The following is an 18,927-nucleotide window of genomic DNA, read 5'->3' as shown; positions in this document are numbered from 1 at the left end:
CTAGCTAAACTATTTTACCCTTATACATGGATGGACACTTCTCCATCTCAGTCACAGATTCCATGATTGCCCTTAGTTTGAAGATGTAATCCGGAGACAGGTGTTTTATACAACAGCCTTCTGGGACTTCTCTTTTTGACTCCCTCTGCATATTTGCAATCAAACGCCAGAATTCTCAGCTTTCCTTAACTCAACTCAGTCCTCCAGAAAGTGGAGAGCAACACTTTTGCAGTTCTACTATATATCTTTAAAAAAAAAGCTGTGTTAGAAAGGATTACCTACACATACTGACCAGCTCATGTTATAGACAGAAACGGGCTACATGGCAGACCAATCCAAACTCCTCCATTGGCATGTTCAGCCCACACATTATCTCAGCAACATGGCTAGCGGGAAGGTTCCTGGCTTTTTCTTGTTGTGGCTAAACCAACTAGGCTCCCGATTTTAACAATTGTATTTCCAGATGGCATACACGTTTGTTATTAAGGCACGGGAAAGTGCACATGTTCCAGAAGGCATTTCTGCCCAAAAACACAAATGCTGTGAAGTAGTGACATAAGCCTAGTTTCCTGAAACGAGTCACAATTGGGGAGGATTGGCTCGTGGTTATGGCTGGAGAGGAGACGTGTCAAATACAACAAACACATGGTTTCCTTGTGTTTGATGCCATTCCATTCACTCCATTCCAGCCATTATTATGTGCAAAGCTGTCAAGGCAAAATGTGTCTACTTTGAAAATTCTCAAATATATTTAGATTTGTTTTAACACCTTTTGGTTACTACATTATTCCATATGTGTTACTTCATAGTTCTGATGTCTTCACTATTATTATACAATATAGAAAATAAAGAAACCCTGGAATGAGTAGGTGTTTCCAAACTTCTGATTGGTACGGTAACAAAACTCTTCATGTTTTGATGGTTGTTCCTCAAATGGGGTTAGGGTTTGGCTTCTGTTAAAACCATCCTGTTTCATTTTAATTCTGTAGCGATAATATATCATTGGGCAATACATTACTCAATATTACTGTGTAACCTCAACTCTTACTCACATTTATTACTATTTTCTTGTTGCAAAAAGAGCATAGTGTTGATGCATATCCTGTGACGCAGCTCTTTGGTGTATGTCCAACCCTGACTTCCACTGTAGAATGTGTACCGTATGGGAGAGTTCAACCTGGTCTCAGAGCATTATATGTTACTGAAATCTGTTCCATACCATTTAGTATGATATTTTTCATTACATTAGCCTACCAATGTAATAGGGGTCATACAATATAATACGAATTCTAGGATGTATAGTACAAATTGCAATTCATACAATATGTTATGAATTTGAAATACCTTTGTTAGAATTCCAATTTGTTGTGGCTAACGTTAGATAGGTGGATAGGTCGCCAACTTTAGCTAGGCTAGGTGTTAGTGGAAGGGTTAGCTAACATGCTACGTAAGTAGTTGGCTAAAGTTTCGTGTGACGAGATTAGAACATGCAACTTTTGGGTTGCTAGACATTTGCATTTTATGCACAACCGACCACCCTACTTTTGTTTTCGCCTTAAATAACCTACTGTCTTATCCAACATAATGTCATACTAAACGGATCAAATAATGTAACATATCATACTAAACAGAGTTACAGGGATTCTAGTAACATATAATACGTTTTGCTCTGAGACCAGGCTGGAGAGTTGCCAGTTATCTACCATTTCTTGCCATACTACTTCCTGTCAAACTAACCCTGCCCCTTACACTAACACACTTGCACTCTTCATATCACTGTTTATTATTTTAATTATATTGCAATGCAACTGCAAATAATGATATTATTCCTTCCTCTTTAAATAGACCAGATTTATATAACATTTTGGACTTTTCTATCGGAGATCCGAATGGAGAGGCGAGTTTACCAGAATGTCTTTAGTCCTTGAGGTGTTGTCTGGCTCTGTTCTGTTATGCATTTCTCTGCAGAGTATCAGGGATCCTGTGCTAACTTGTCCCTCTTTTTTTTTGATTCTCTCCTCCCACCTCTGCAGTCAGTCACAGACTCCCTGCAACCTTCTTGAGATATATGTTGAGTCACTGAGCTAAGCAGAAGCAGCTCAGAGCTGAGCTGCACACGCACCCACGTGTGTTTGATCAGCCATTCAGTCAAACTGATTAACCCTCATACTACCTACATATTTTAGACATGGATTTCCATGGAACTATTGGGGGGAAAAAACAACAATCATACCAAATTATCAACTTAATTATCATGACAACATCATTAGACATGTAAATAATGTTATCTGTAAAATTATATAACCTAAACAGCATAATTACAGCACATTTGCATATTCTGTAAAACAAGAATATAAATGTTCCCTTAAATAATGTGCAGCTTTTTTTCCAAAGTACACATTAGTACTAAAAAGCTGATGTACAATTTTGATCATTTTGTTTTTTAACATTTAAAGTAAACATAAACGTTTGTCATTTGTGGTAAATAAGAGCTGGATAGAGGACCCAACCTCAATGTAAGCCATTTTAGCATGCCCATTGCCATTGAGGGCTTCCACCATTTTAAAGGGTGGGGATTCAAGTTGGGAACAATCAGTGAATGATCACAGCGTTGTCTTCATCTTCAAATTGGGTGCTTTTGTTTCGAAATGGTTTTAACAGTGCCATCTAGTGGCCACAATAAATGAATGGTTCAGTACTCCAACACTGCAGGTGGCAGTAAATCACCAAAATAAGATGTATGCATTTATCAAACATAAAATAAGAAAATTGACTACTTCAAAATGGAGATTGCCTCAATGGCGCTACGTGTGTGTTCACAGCCGTATAATGGGGACCGATTTTTTTATGATAATACTGTATCTCTATCCATCTCTGTGGGTAGAAACTACTGCCATTTAAAGGGCCAGCCTTTTAAATGTACTTAATTTGATTGACAAAGTGATCTATCCATTGCTCCTGAGAGACAATCACCAAAAATACGGCTTTGTTTTATTTATTTACTTAAAGGGATGCTTCAGGATTATGGCAATGAAGCCCTTTATCTACTTCAGTCCGATGAACTCATGGATACCCTTTTTATGTCTCTGCCTCTAGTATGAAGGAAGGTAGAGGTAGTTTCGCAAGCCAATGGTAACTAGCATTAGCGTCATGACTGGAAGTCTATGGTTTCTACTAGTATGTTAGCAGTTACATAGACTTCTAGCCATTGTGCTCACGCTATTAATCAATTGCTCGAAATGCTAGTTAGCAACTTCCTTCAGATTGCACGCAGAGAAATGAAAAGGGTATCCATGAGTTCATCTGGGAGGTGCGTGTCAATTGGGCAGATAAGCCTGGTGTTAAACCGGTTCTGGGCTTTTGAATAAGTAAGAGATAAACATCTGGCCTGTCACAGTGGTGGCCTTGATTCACCTTCCTCAGCAACCCCACCTTTAGCGGTGTTGACAAAGTGTGTGTTTCTGGTTTTCAGGGAAACAGTGTTTTCAACCTAACTTCCGTTTCTCCTGAAAAACGGAAGTGGGTCCTCCGCACAGGTGTCTTTCTACGCCTGCTACATTAGTTTAGTCACCCTGATTATGATTCTCCAATACAGATAATGTGAGTACTCCCCAACTGTACTGTAGCATAGTAATGACTGACCTACTGACTGAACTTCATCCCCTGCCCTCACACTAACCTGATGGGGGCTATCCCATCATGCAGTCACACACCCCTGCCTCTCCTGGGAATGAAGGTGCACCCTCCTCCAACCTCCATTTCTATTAATATGAATGAGTGACATCCATGGTGTAGTCACACTATCATAGTGTGTTAAAGTCTATGGCCCTTATCAGTCACATCTAATACATGATATGCTTAATGCATGCAGACCTTTGAGACAGACACAGGAAGGTGCAAGAGTTCACCATTCTACCATTTCTAGACCTGATTTTGTATTCCCACAGCATAGCCACTGTGTCAGACTGGCTGGGTCTCTCTCAGACAGAGTGCTATAGCTGACTGCTCTTCTCTCTATGACCTTCTGCTATTCATTTGAATAACACGGGCTATTTTTCTGAGTGCAGCACTAGACCAACTCTACGGGCTGACCGAGGGCATCTCCTGACCACCGGTTTTATTATCCCACCGTAAATGTATTTTATTTAACCTTTTTTTGTTTAACTAGGCAAGTCAGTTAAGAACAAATGATTATTTACAATGACTGCCTAGGAACAGTGGAATAACTGCCTTGCTCAGGGGCAGAAAGACAGATTTTTACCTTGTCAGCTCGGGGATTTGATCCACCAACCTTTTGGTTACTGGCCCAACGCTCTAACCGCTAGGCTACCTGCCGCCCTGTATTTAACTAGGCAAGTCAGTTTAAGAACATTCTTAAACTACTGCCCGGGTGGCGCTGTACTGCAGCGCCAGCTGTGCCGCCAGAGACTTTGGGTTCGCGCCCAGGCTCTGTCGTAACTGGCCGCGACCTGGAGGTCTGTGGAGCGACGCACAATTGGACTAGCGTCGTCCGGGTTAGGGAGGGCTTGGCCGGTAGGGATATCCTTGTCTCATCGCACACCAGCGACTCCTGTGGTGGGCTGGGCGCAGTGCGCGCTAACCAAGGTTTGCCAGGTGCCCGGTGTTTCCTCAGACACATTGGTGCGGCTGGCTTCCGGGTTGGATGCGCGCTGTGTTAAGCAGTGCGTTTGGGTTGTGTATCGGAGGACAAATGACTTTCAACCTCCGTCTCTCCCGAGCCCAAACAATTGGATACCACGAAATTGGGGAGAAAAAGGGGTAAAATTAAATTTTACATTTTAAAAAGAACATTATTATTTACACTGATGGCCTGGCAACAGGGCTCCTGTGGCGCTGGGATTCAAAATGTAGGACAAAACGCATGATGACGAGAGACCTAAGACAGCCAACACAGCATGGTAGCAACACAACATGGCAGCAGCACAACATGGATGGACAGTAGCACAAATGGAAAGAAGGTAGAGAACACAATACATCATGTGAACCAGCCACAAGTGTCAGTAAGAATGTCTATGATTGAGTCATTGAATGAAGAGAGAACTTCATAACTTATTTTTTCTTCTTCTTGTAGCTCGTTCCAGTCGCTAGCTACCGTGTACTGAAAAGAGGAGCGATCCAGGGATGTGTGCTTTGGGGAACATTAACAGAATGTGACTGACAGAACGGGTGGAGGATGAGGGCTGCAGTAGTTCTCAGATACGGTTGAGGCCTAAGAGGGTTTTATAAAGGTCAGCATCAGCAGTAAAGTTCACTCTGTTTCAGAGATGAGGTGATCTGTAGCTCTAGTCTACGGGGTTACGATGGTGAGCTCGCTGTTAGATACCCAGAGAGCCACGGTGTGTCCCAAATGACACCCTGTTCCCTATATAGTGCATTATATTGAGAATATATTGAGAATAGGGTGCCATTTGGGGTCGTGTGGAGATTTATCAAGTTCCTACAGTACGCACTGTTAAACGCATAAATTATTTTGGGTGTTTTTTTTTGTTGGTCAGACGCTGGTGACTTATCCAGTGAAACACTGTTTTCCAGTAGTGTCTACAAGCAAATTACCCATGGCAAACGTTCACTTATTTACAGTTGAGGCTGAGGGCCTCTATAATCTAGCCCTGTTGCTGTGCTTTCCATATTATGATGTGTAGTTAGTCTGCCTAGTGATTACAGCTATAATGCTTTTAAAGGAGAAATTAAGGAAGTGTAAGTGCATCTGAGTGTACTAGGAAGCTATAGTGAAAGCTTCTGTATCAGCACATCCCATGTCCTAGTCATGATGGTACATTTCCTGTTGCTTCTCCTGGCTCTCTGTTACTATCTCTGATCATCAGATCTGGGTTCAAAAACTATTTGAAATCTTTGAATTACTTTAAACATTTGCTTTAACCTGTCTGGAGTACCAGGTGGGCAGGGTTTGCACTTTTGCAAAGATTCCATTTGGCCCATTGCAACAGGAAAGCTTGATCAAGCACCGCTAAAGTATTTAAAATTATTTCAAATAGTAGTTGAACCCTGGTCTTGGACATGGATCCCTCTGTTCTGTTGTTGGCTACTGTAACCAGGAAGTGGTTCCCCTCTTGTTGGACTGGTAGTGTCAAAACAGGCTGGCTCTTGTTTTCAGTCTGTCTGCACTCTGCACATGGGGGCGGGGCAGAAAAGGAGAGCCAGTGAGAGAGAGAAAGGGAGAGCCAGCAAGAGAGACGGAGGGGGAAAAAAAAGAAAGGGGCGTGGTGAAGTCTGTTGGAATGTGCCTGGGCAGGCTGAGGCTAACACAACCCAGATGACAACAGTAAGGAGGGAATCCTTGGCACAGTGCATGCTGGGGAACCCCATTCAACCCCTCCAGCCCTCCCTCCCTTGCTCCTGGCTAGCAAGCCTCCCTTTGTCTCCTTCCAGGCCAGCCTTCAACAATTGGAGAGGCACAGTAAGAGGGACATGGGCATATTAAGACTGGCAGTACAAGGAAAACAGCGGGACAGTTTCCTCTAGTTTGCAGGAGTCTCTGGAACTGAGAGGTTCTCCATAAGGGTTTACCATGTTCAGGTCAGAGAACTCACCTTGAGTCTCTATATGACGAAATACGTACTCAGTTACATTGAGTCATCGTAGCTATACAGATTACTCTGTGAAAATGAGGCAAAAATGATGATGAAAAGACGTAAAAAAATATTTGACAGATAATTGGTTAGGAACTAAGAAGAAATGCCAAGCTGTAAGGCTATGACTGAAATTGCGTATTTTTTTTTTTTTTTTGCATTCACGAGTTGATATTTATGGTGCAGTTTTCAATGGCAGTTTTCTCTCCTCTGCTTCATCTTACCCCTCCACTCTGCCTACTCAGATAACATAAGTGGAAACATAAAGACAGACTGTTCTTCAAAGTACAATACCCCCCTTTGTATTGCTACAAGCCATTACATTCTCAATGTACTGTACGGACTCTGTCAATACAAAGCAATTTAATTAAAGGGCATTTTAACATGAAATGATTAAAATACTTCTACCTTTTCCTTTCCTTCTGGTCAATCAGAAAGTTGGAAGAATTTAAAAGATCCTGATTTAACTCTAATTCCAATGGTCCTGAAATTGTATTATTTTTATTTATTTCCGTTGCATCACTGCATTGTCGGAACTAGAAGCACAAGCATTTCGCTACACTCGCATTAACATCTGCTAACCATGTGTATGTGACAAATAAAATTGGATTTGATTTGATGATTTGATTTGATGTGTGTGACGTTTGATCCCCACGTGAAACCTCCGATGCAGTCCTACTGTAGCAGAATCAAAACACAGGATTTTCATCGTGCTTTTAAACTGCCAGGATTTACAGTATTTAATTTAGAGTAAGATGTTTTTAGATTTTTTTTTTTTAATTTGACCCCTTTTTCTCCCCAATTTCATGGTGTCCAATCGTTGTAGTAGCTACTATCTTATCTCATCGCTACAACTCCCGTACGGGCTCGGGAGAGACTAAGGTTGAAAGTCATGCGTCCTCCAATACACAACCCAACCAGCCATACTGCTTCTTAACACAGCGCGATGTCTCATCGCCGGGGAGGCCAGAGCAAGATGTTTAACACTCAATGTGAGTTAGTGTTTGTGTGCTGACCACAGTATTGATGGATGGTTGGTGCTGTAAAGAGGGGTGGTTGTGGTGGGTGTTGTACCGTAGCTATAGTTGTGATCTCCATTCATTGTAGGCCAGCTGCAGTGTGTTCTGCTGCCTGTCTCCCTCCCACACGCTTCCTGCTCTGCGTCCATTGCCACACAAACACACGCACACCCGCACACTCAGGCCTGGGAAGTGACTAAACAACAGTAAACACCCACACTCCATGTGTTACACAGCACATATACACACTCCATGTGTTACATGGCACATACTCCTTGTGTTACACAACACACACACACACACCCATTTGTTACACATCACTCAAATTTTACAACTACATAAGTACAGTCATTTCAGTATTCAAAATTCTAATCGTCATCGGTTTCTGTCAAATTTCACAGTACATGACGCTCAGCCTCATCAATTACAAGTACCAATCAAAAGTTTGGACATCACCTCATTCCAGTGTTCTTTATTTTTTACTATTTTCTACAGTGTGTGCCAAGCCTTTTGCCTAATGGTGTTTTAGAGGTTGAGTAACTCTGCAAGATCACGGTCGAATCAGGGGCTGAACATGTTTTCAATTCTCATTTTCTTTGTATTTGTTAACAATATCACTGAAGATATAAAAATACAAAAAAGAAGGTCCAAGCTTCTTGGACAGAGGGGATCAAGCTGATTCTATACTAATTTACAGAGACCAGGTCAAGTTTTTTACCGAGCGTCTGACAAATTAGGACAGGATGTTTCACTGAGCTGTCATTATGAACACAGGCTGTAAAACAGTGATCACTAAGGTCATTACAAAAAACACCAGTCTGATAACGATCATGATTATTTGTGAGGATAGCATCGAGGAGAGTAGCCTTTTCTAGGTGTTTGGGGTCATACCTTGTGGGATTTGTAATGATCTGAGAGAGATTTAGGGAGTCCTATTGTTTTAAGACTTGGTCAGGTGGTTTAAGTATGTCCAAGTTTAGGTCACCTAGCAGGACAAATTCAGACTTAGGGCAGGTAGGGTACAGGCTGGTGCTGATGGACGACGATAACACCCAGCAACAGTCAACAAAGAGCTAGTAGAAAGCGTAATGCTTAAAACCAACAAATCAAATTGTTTGGGGACAGACTTGGTGGCGACAACTGAGCACTGAAGGTGTTCCTTGGTAAAGATTGCCACTCCACCACCTTTGGGAACCGTAATACACATGTCAAACGCATTTCAAAGCCTATTCTAAGTTAATCAAATGGTATTAACTTGTCTTTGTTTGTTCTGTTCCCCCTCCCTCTCTCTGTTTTACTCTTTCCCAATCTCTCATTCAACTCTCATTCTCCTCTCTCTCCATTCCTCCATGGATATGGTGATGTGACTGACACTGACAGAGCTCCCGGCTGAAGAAGGTAAATATTGACCTTTCCAGTGTAATTCTGGAGCCTCCTTCATAAGCTGACAATTAGCCCTATAGCCTAGGGATCATCTGTGTTGTACTAGAGAGATACAGTTAGGGAAAACCCTCAGAGTACACACGGACTGTTGTAGCACTACCCATATAGATACATAGACACACTGCCAGTAGAACAGGGCACCATAACTGGAAGAACACAAGTATGCCTATAGAAGTCTCATATCATCAACAGATGGGGAGCTACATTTACTGTAGTTCAGATTATCATATGTACAGTACTTTTAGGCCTTGACTAAGTTGTTAGGCATGTGTGACACGATGATGTATAGCCGGACAGCCATGTGACTGACTCTGTGTGTCTGTATTGCAGGCAAGTCCCTATGGGAGCTGGTGGTGGAGCAGTTTGAGGACCTCCTGGTCAGGATCCTATTGCTTGCTGCCTGCGTCTCCTTTGTAAGTAACCACTGTAGACCAGAATACCCATCAACAGGATGTATCGCTGACTGCTGCTCATCACCGTATCTCTGTTTGCTCCACTCATTCATATTACATAGAGTTGAATGTTTTGGGCTTTTGCACAGTGGATGAGTCACTGAACGTCTGGCTTTGCAGCTTGGCTGATAGCGACAACTAGTCTGCTCTGGCCTGACTGTGGGCATCATGTAGCCATAATGCTCTGGCCTGACTGTGGGCATCATGTAGCCATAATGCTCTGGCCTGACTGTGGGCATCATGTAGCCATAATGCTCTGGCCTGACTGTGGGCATCATGTAGCCATAATTCTCTGCCTGAAGGCAGTGCTTAGCATACCACCTCTGTATTTCCAATAATATTGAAATGCAAATGGAATGTTCAGACATTTGAAATTCCTAGATTTTCCTCAGCTCTGCCTGCTTTTTAAAATAAATCTCTGAAACTGGAGACTCATACATCCCTCACTAGCTTTAAGCACCGGCTGTCAGAGCAGCTCACAGATCACTGCATCTGTACATAGCTCATCTCTAAATAGCCCATACCTCATCCCCATACTGTATTTATTTATCTTGCTCCTTTGCACCCCAGTGTCTCTACTTACACATTCATCTTCTGCACATCTACCATTCCAGTGTTTAATTGCTATATTGTAATTACCTTGCCACCATGGCCTATTTAAATAAAGGTGAAATAAAATAACTAAATACTGCATAATATCACTTTAGTATTTAGAATAATACCAGATAACCTGCACTCTGACACATACGATTCCTTGAAGTGGAACTGACAGAGTTTTTACTACTTTGCAGATATGCAACACAGACAATCAAAATATCAAATTCCCAGTTTATGCTTTAAAACCAACTTTATAAGAGGTTTTAAAAACATGTTATATTTAACTCAACTTTCCATGATGTACAGTAAGGCATTGTTGGCAAAATAGATTGATGCCGTTCAATGCATGAGTCATATAATTCACCAATACGTTTCTTGGTAGTCCAAAACATATTGCTAACAGGTTGTAAATCACAGCTGGCCTGGTACAGTACATTGTTTGCTGCCTCCATTTGGGATGCACTATTTCAGTTTCAATGACTCTATTTTGGACATAAATGGACAAATGTAACGAAGACTGGGAAAGTCGAAGGCAAAAAAAGTAATAACGTAAACAGCCTAGCCAGCTCTGCTACGGCGAGTAAAATGGTCAGAGAGAGGTGTTCTCTCAACTGTGTCTGGAAGTAGCTAGCTAGCCAGTTAGCTTAGGTGCTTGGTTGGGACAAGCATGCATTGGCAGAAGGATGAGGAGGCTACAATTCCCCATCGTTTATGAGTGCAATTTTTACGGTCAACTAGCTGAAAAACGTTGAGGGTTTATCTACTGTTCCTTCGTTAGATTTGAGTTCATCTTGCTGTGGCTAGCATTAGTTGTTGATGTGCATAACGGAGGGAGCGAGCCTACCTTTTTCATGGTTGTTTGATCAATAGGACTGTAAAGTTCCCAAATGTAAGAGGACTCCCGTAGTGTTAACATATTTGTGGAAATCCATTCAGGCGTATTTTGTGGCTTTTTTGTTGAAAGTGTTCTAGCTAATCTAAAGTTGTGCTGTTGCAACTGCCTGTAAACAAACAGTCCAGTTCAAGGTGAGTGATGGCTAGGCCAGTGTGGGAAAATGGCTTGTTTGTATAATGCCTGCTGTTGCTCTGATTGGCTACAGCACAACGGTCTGTAGACTCCGGTCTTCGACGAGACAGATGTTTTTTTGTATATTTTATTTGCTGCAGTGTCTATTAATTGTCTAAATGTTCATCTGCTTTCCCACTCTATATTGCTATAGATTTTTGCCATAAATGCCTTACTATATGTAATTCCCAAACATTCTAAGAATTTATGAAACTGAAAATAACCATATCTAAGTGCTTGCTGATCAGAACATGTTTAGGAAAGTGTCATTCTTCCTGGGGGTGTATATGAACAGATCTTAATAAGATTTCATGTTGCTAAAATGCTGTCAGTTCCACTTTTAAATAGTGACCCTGTTTTGGTCCAGATGGTAAGGTAGAGTGGGGTGGGGTGAGTGTCACGACCAAGGGAAACCTGCCTGGATAATTATTTTATTTCCATCTATTACTGTTACTGTCCCCAGTGCCACAGGATGGAATTACTGGGCACTTCTGGGAAGTAGGAAAACGTATATGATAGAGTATCTGCACTAATTGCCTGTGTGTTGATCCTGATGCCTGGTGTTTTTAAGTGGGAGGCTGTGAGTCCAGACAAGCCTGGGGTGGATTGGGCTGCCTGTGTGTCTGCAGAGTTAGTTTTTCCTACTTTTAAATGTAAATGTGTTGTTTACAGTGGAACAGAGCCCCTGTTCCATTCAACTGATTTACAGCTCCCAAAGCTTTACTAAACTCAGCAAAAAAAGAAACGTCCTCTCACTGTCATCTGCGTTTATTTTCAGCGAACTTAACATGTATAAATATTTGTAGGAACATAACAAGATTCAACAACGGATACATGAACAGAGCAAGTTCCACAGACCTGTGACTAACAGAAATCGAATAATGTGTCCCTGAGCAAAGGGGGGGTCAAAATCAAAAGTAATAGTCAGTATCTGGTGTGGCCACCAGCTGCATTAAGTACTGCAATGCATCTCCTCCTCATGGACTGCACCAGATTTGCCAGTTCTTGCTATGACATATAACCCCACTCTTCCACCAAAGCACCTGCAAGTTGACAGACATTAATGGGGGGAATGGCCCTAGCCCTCACCCTCCGATACAACAGGTCCCAGACGTGCTCAAAAGAATTGAGATCCGGGCTCTTCGCTAACTGTGGCAGAACACTGACATTCTTGTCTTGTAGGAAATCACACACAGAACGAGCAGTATGGCTGGTGGCATTGTCATACTGGAGGGTCATGTCAGGATGAGCCTGCAGGAAGGAGGAGGATGTCTTCACTGTAACGCACAGCATTGAGATTGCCTGCAATGACAACAAGCTCAGTCCGATGATGCTGTGACACACTGCCCCAGACCATGACGGACCCTCCACCTCCAAATTGATCTCGCTCCAGAGTACAGCCCTCGGTGTAATGCTCATTCCTTTGACTATAAACGTGAATCGGACCATCACCCATGGTGAGACAACCGCGACTCGTCAGTGAAGAGCACTCTTTGCCAGTCCTGTCTGGTCCAGCCACGATGAGTTTGTTGCAATAGGCAACATTGTTGACGGTGAGGACCTGCCTTACAACAGACCTACAAGCCCTCACTCCAGCCTCTCTCAGCCTATTTCAGACAGTCTGAGCACTGATGGAGGGATTGTGCGTTCCTGGTGTAACTAGGGCAGTTGTTGTTGCCATCCTATACCTGTCCCGCAGGTGCGATGTTCAGATGTACTGATCCTGTGCAGGTGTTACAGATGGTCTGCCACTGCGAGGATGATCAGCTGTCTGCCCTACCTCCCCGTAGAGCCGTCTTAGGTGTCTCACAGTACGGACATTGCCATTTATTTCCCTGGCCACATCTGCAGTCCTCATGCCTCTTTGCAGCATGCCTAAGGCATGTTCACGCAGCTGAGCAGGGACCCTGGGCCCTGAGTCAGTAGAAAGGTCTCTTTAGTGTGCTAAGTTTTCATAACTGTGACTTTAATTGCCTACCATCTGTAAGCTGTTAGTGTCTTTACGACCGTTCCACAGGTGCATATTCATGAATGGTTTATGGTTCATTGAACAAGCATGGGCAACAGTGTTTAAACCCTTTTACAATGAAGCTCTGAAGTTATTTGGATTTTTACGAAATATCTTTGAAAGACAGGGTCCTGAAAAAGGGACATTTATTTTTTTGCTGAGTTTATATACCAAGCAGACTTTGAGCCACCGAGGCTGGTTTCACTACAGCTCCCACAGCGTTACTATCGTTGCTGGTTTCACTACAGCTCCCACAGCGTTACTATCGTTGCTGTCTGAACCTTGTAGCTCCATTTTTTTTGTGCATATTTTCATTGTCTTACATGTATTGAAGCAATAGCTTTCCTCAATGTCCTTAACATTTCATGACTAGTACCACAAATGTATTCGAAATAGCTTCTAAGGTTTTGAAACTATGTTCATTAATGGTAAAATATGGTAGTTTTTTTTCCAATTTCCTGAAGTTTATGTTTTGGAGATGAGGTTTTCTTCAAGCAGACTCTGAGCTGCCTCGGCTAGTTTCTCTACTCCCACAGCTTTACAATATACTACACCAAGCACTCTGAGCTGCCTCGGCTAGTTTCTCTACTCCTACAGCTTTACTATATACCAAGCAGAGCTGCGTAGGCTGGTTTCACTACACCTCCCACATCTTTACTATATACTACACCAAGCACTCTGAGCTGCCTAGGCTGGGTTCTCTACAGCTTTATTATATACTGTACTACACCAAGCAGTCACTGAGCTACCTAGGCTGGTTTCTCTACAGCTCCAACAGCTTTACTATATACCAAGCAGAGCTGCGTAGGTTGTTTCCACTACAGCTCCCACAGCTTTACGATATACCAAGCAGCGCTGAGCTGGGTTCACTACTCAGTTTCCTGAGAGTACCATAATCCCTCCTGAATTTGAGAGGACCCTGTTTGAAACTCCCGTACATCCTTTGAGACTAAAACTGTTGTTGGAAAGGACAGTAGCAGTAACTTTGCCAGTCCTCTCAAGAGAACCGCAACGTGAGCTCCCAGTGCAGTGCCTGCTAGTGCTGGTGGAGAAAGTGACCTGCGGTAGTATCTGAAGGATAGGCTAACCTATATAAGGGCCGAACCTCAATGTGGAACTCCTTTGTGTGCCTATTTGAATATGTTAATAGAGATATTGACCTGCTCTGAATCTTTGCATGACATGAGAATAAAGAGCCTTGTAACCAGGCGACAGGAGCAGAACAGAGGAGAAAGTGCTGCTGTGTTTTGAAGCTGGCTCCAATATGATATAATCATATACTGTACATTACTATGGAGAGAAGTAGCAGAAGAGGGAGAATGCTCAAGTCTACCATTGTCTGCTCAATAGCTGTTGTATTGGACTGGACACAATGCTTACGATAGTTTTGTAACATTAAATACTGATAAGGCTACCTTTCTACTCTAATTGTTTTACTGATATTGTTTTGAGCCAATTTGATCACTATTATCCATCTATAAGGACAGAGAGTATAGACCGGTCCATACCAAGTCAATCACTACAGGTTCAAAGGTAACAGAAGCTGTGCAGAGCTGCGTTGTAGTGTTAACACTCCCCGGAACATTTCACTTAAACTCCCCACCGGAGACCAGGGTTCAATCGATGCGTCCACCCTTCTCCCAATTGCTTGTTTCCCCACCTCATTTCATTACTGTCTGAATAAAGTGTTAAAACACCCAAAAATATACACGGAGTGTAATTTTTTTTTTTTAGGATCACCTTCCTAATATTGAGTTGCACCCCCTTTTGCCGTCAGATCAGCCTCAATTAATCTGTGCATGGGCTCAACAAGGTGTTGAAAGCTTTCCACAGGGATGCTGGCCCATGTTGACGCCAATGCTTCGCACAGTTGTCATGTTGGCTGGATGTCCTTTGGGTGAGTGGGACATTCTTGATACACACGGGGAAACTTTTGCGCTTGAAAAAAAACAGCGTCGTAGTTTTTGACACACTCGACCGGTATGCCTGGTACCTGCTACCATATCTCATTCAAAGGCACTTAAATATTTTGTCTTGCCTATTCACCCTCAATGTCACACGTACATAATTGACTTTTTTGTTGTTTAGCAGATGAGCGACTTACAGTTCTGAGTGCATACATTTTCATACTGGTCCCCTGTGGAAATCGAACCCACAACCCTGGCGTTGCAAGCGCCATGCTCTACCAACTGAACCACACGGGACCCCATTCCATGTCTCAAGGCTTAAAAATCCTTCTTTAACCTGTCTCCTCCCCTTCATCTACACTGATTTTTAGTGACCTCAATAAGGGATCATAGCTTTCACCTGGCCAGTCTGTCATGGAAAGAGCGTGTTGTTTCTGTTTTATCCACTCATTGTATTTGTTGAAGGTCACAAAGTCTCACCCAATAAACCGAGGTGAACATTTGTACACTTCCTCCATTTGATTCTAAGGAAAGGTTAGCTTGCCTTTATTTATTTTTCCCATGGCATTATGTGAGAAAGGGAGTGTAGAAAGGGAGTGTAGGTTAAGGTTCTGGGTTGTACAGGAAAGGAGGGAGAAAGTCAGTGGCCTTTTGAATTGGGTTAAATTTGGATCTCATTCTTCTTGTTCTCCTTACACATCTTGGTAAAACGTCTTTGGCATTTTCTCTTCCGTTTGTTGACTCTTAATGTTGGAAATCTGGACATTCAGTCAACTTAGGTGGAGATTTTAAATGTGTGTAGGAGTTGGTCTATCGCTTAATGTATAAGTTTATGTTTGTGGAGAAACCCCTGTGATAAGTTGAAATGGACTCCTGCACTGATACCTTAAACCCTGTGTAAACCTCAGCCTTCTCATCATGCTTCTCTCTCTAACTCCTGTCTGCTGAAACTAAAAATATTCGCTAAATGTCAGAATTGCAACGGAAACGTGTGTGCGTTTCAGCTAGGTAGGCTGAATGAAAGGACGGATCAGGAGTTGCCCCCCCCCATCAATGTTCTCTACACGGAGCAGTAGAGCGGAGGGAAGGGGATATTTGCGGGCCCCAAATGACTGAATGATGAGTTATCGACCGGGGCTTGAGCCAATGATCTGCCGTACCTCGTTCTGCTCGCTCCTCCTCACTACTCACTGTGGAGGGGATAACTTTTACTGGGTATGTGGTTAAGCTCTGTATTATCACCAACGGTGCATCTCGTTGTCTCCTCCTCTTCGAATCCACAGCATTCCGGTGGTGACTTTGTGTACCTTCTCTCCCACATATACATAAGGACCTAGCTTTTAATGTTGTTAAAGTCCACAATTTAACCTACAGAAATAAAAGAACAACCGGAATAGCTAACTGCTATACAGTTGTTGAAATCGGTGTCCCAAATGGCTGTGAAAGCCCTATGGGCCTTGGTTAAAAGTAGTGCGTCATGCAGGAATAGGGTGCCATTTGGGGCGGCAGGTAGCCTAGTGGTTAGAGCGTTGAGCCAGTAACTGAAAGGTTGCCGGCTCGAATCCCCGAGCTGACAAGGTAGAAATTTGTCGTTCTGCCCCTGAACAAGGCAGATACACCCACTGTTCCCCGGTAGGCCGTCATTGTAAATAAGAATTGGTTCTTAACTGACTTGCCTAGTTTAAAAGAAAATTACATGACAAATGTGGGATGCACCCCGAACCTAGTGGAGAATGTTGCCCTCAGTTTTTTGGCCACTGCTGACCTTTATGCAGAAATGCTACCCCTTCCTGCCTTTACACGTCATCCATTTCCCTGCTGCCATTTTGGGTCGGAAGGGGCTTTAGTTCCTATATAGTATACGTACTACCACTCACTATAGGTGGAGACAGGACCAAGCCACAAGGAGACTACACCCTCTACGAAGAATTTCTTGCTGTTGATAATTTGTGATTTTTTTCAAACTGTTTTTATAGAGCTATAAGAGTTAAATGTATTTTAAAGCTGCATAAACAATGTGTGATGTTCACAAATACAGACCAATATATTAGGTCAGAACTAGGGTCAAAGGCGACGGAATTGCTGTACACTGATAATGGTTCTCTCGAGCCAGGAGACTCATGTTGAGGCTACTCTCTCTCTCTGTCCAGGAGACTCATGTTGAGGCTACTCTCTCTCTGTCCAGGAGACTCATGTTGAGGCTACTCTCTCTCTGTCCAGGAGACTCATGTTGAGGCTACTCTCTCTCTCTGTCCAGGAGACTCATGTTGAGGCTACTCTCTCTCTCTGTCCAGGAGACTCATGTTGAGGCTTCTCTCTCTGTCCAGGAGACTCATATTGAGGCAACTCACTCTGTGTCCAGGAGACTCATGTTGAGGCTACTCTCTCTCTCTGTCCAGGAGACTCATGTTGAGGCTACTCTCTCTCTCTGTCCAGGAGACTCATGTTGAGGCTACTCACTCTCTGTCTAGGAGACTCATGTTGAGGCTACTCACTCTCTGTCTAGGAGACTCATGTTGAGGCTACTCTCTCTCTGTCCAGGAGACTCATGTTGAGGCTACTCTCTCTCTGTCCAGGAGACTCATATTGAGGCTACTCTCTCTCTCTGTCCAGGAGACTCATATTGAGGCTACTCTCTCTCTCTGTCCAGGAGACTCATATTGAGGCTACTCTCTCTCTGTCCAGGAGACTCATTGAGGCTACTCTCTCTCTGTCCAGGAGACTCATTGAGGCTACTCTCTCTCTCTGTCCAGGAGACTCATGTTGAGGCTACTCTCTCTCTCTGTCCAGGAGACTCATGTTGAGGCTACTCTCTCTCTCTGTCCAGGAGACTCATGTTGAGGCTACTCTCTCTCTCTGTCCAGGAGACTCATATTGAGGCTACTCACTCTCTGTCCAGGAGACTCATATTGAGGCTACTCACTCTGTGTCTAGGAGACTCATATTGAGGCTACTCTCTCTCTGTCCAGGAGACTCATATTGAGGCTACTCTCTCTCTCTCTGTCCAGGAGACTCATATTGAGGCTACTCTCTCTCTGTCCAGGAGACTCATATTGAGGCTACTCTCTCTCTCTGTCCAGGAGACTCATATTGAGGCTACTCTCTCTCTCTGTCCAGGAGACTCATATTGAGGCTACTCTCTCTCTCTGTCCAGGAGACTCATATTGAGGCTACTCTCTCTCTCTGTCCAGGAGACTCATGTTGAGGCTACTCTCTCTCTCTGTCCAGGAGACTCATGTTGAGGCTACTCTCTCTCTGTCCAGGAGACTCATGTTGAGGCTACTCTCTCTCTCTGTCCAGGAGACTCATGTTGAGGCTACTCTCTCTCTCTCTGTCCAGGAGACTCATGTTGAGGCTACTCTCTCTCTCTCTGTCCAGGAGACTCATGTTGAGGCTACTCTCTCTCTCTGTCCAGGAGACTCATGTTGAGGCTACTCTCTCTCTCTCTGTCCAGGAGACTCATGTTGAGGCTACTCTCTCTCCCTCTGTCCAGGAGACTCATGTTGAGGCTACTCTCTCTCCCTCTGTCCAGGAGACTCATGTTGAGGCTACTCACTCTCTGTCTAGGAGACTCATATTGAGGCAACTCACTCTCTGTCTAGGAGACTCATGTTGAGGCTACTCTCTCTCTGTCCAGGAGACTCATATTGAGGCTACTCTCTCTCTGTCCAGGAGACTCATATTGAGGCTACTCTCTCTCTCTGTCCAGGAGACTCATATTGAGGCTACTCTCTCTCTCTGTCCAGGAGACTCATATTGAGGCTACTCTCTCTCTGTCCAGGAGACTCATTGAGGCTACTCTCTCTGTCCAGGAGACTCATTGA

General features: G+C 43.4%; 1 protein-coding gene across 2 annotated transcripts in view; it reads left to right on the top strand.

Moving 5' to 3' along the window:
* Positions 1-18,927, top strand: part of LOC118391017 (sarcoplasmic/endoplasmic reticulum calcium ATPase 1-like) — an 86,166-nt gene that overhangs the window by 5,218 nt on the left and 62,021 nt on the right. For both annotated transcript variants that reach the window (XM_035781924.2, XM_035781923.2), the window contains exons 2-3: positions 9,011-9,028; positions 9,404-9,486. In XM_035781924.2, the coding sequence (XP_035637817.1) occupies positions 9,011-9,028; positions 9,404-9,486 (101 nt within the window). The remainder of the gene's footprint in view (positions 1-9,010; positions 9,029-9,403; positions 9,487-18,927) is intronic.

The sequence above is a fragment of the Oncorhynchus keta genome, chromosome 12, assembly GCF_023373465.1.
Source record: "Oncorhynchus keta strain PuntledgeMale-10-30-2019 chromosome 12, Oket_V2, whole genome shotgun sequence".
Classification (NCBI taxonomy): domain Eukaryota; kingdom Metazoa; phylum Chordata; class Actinopteri; order Salmoniformes; family Salmonidae; genus Oncorhynchus; species Oncorhynchus keta.
Note: the sequence above shows the minus strand (reverse complement) of the source record. Positions and strands in the feature narration are given on the sequence as shown.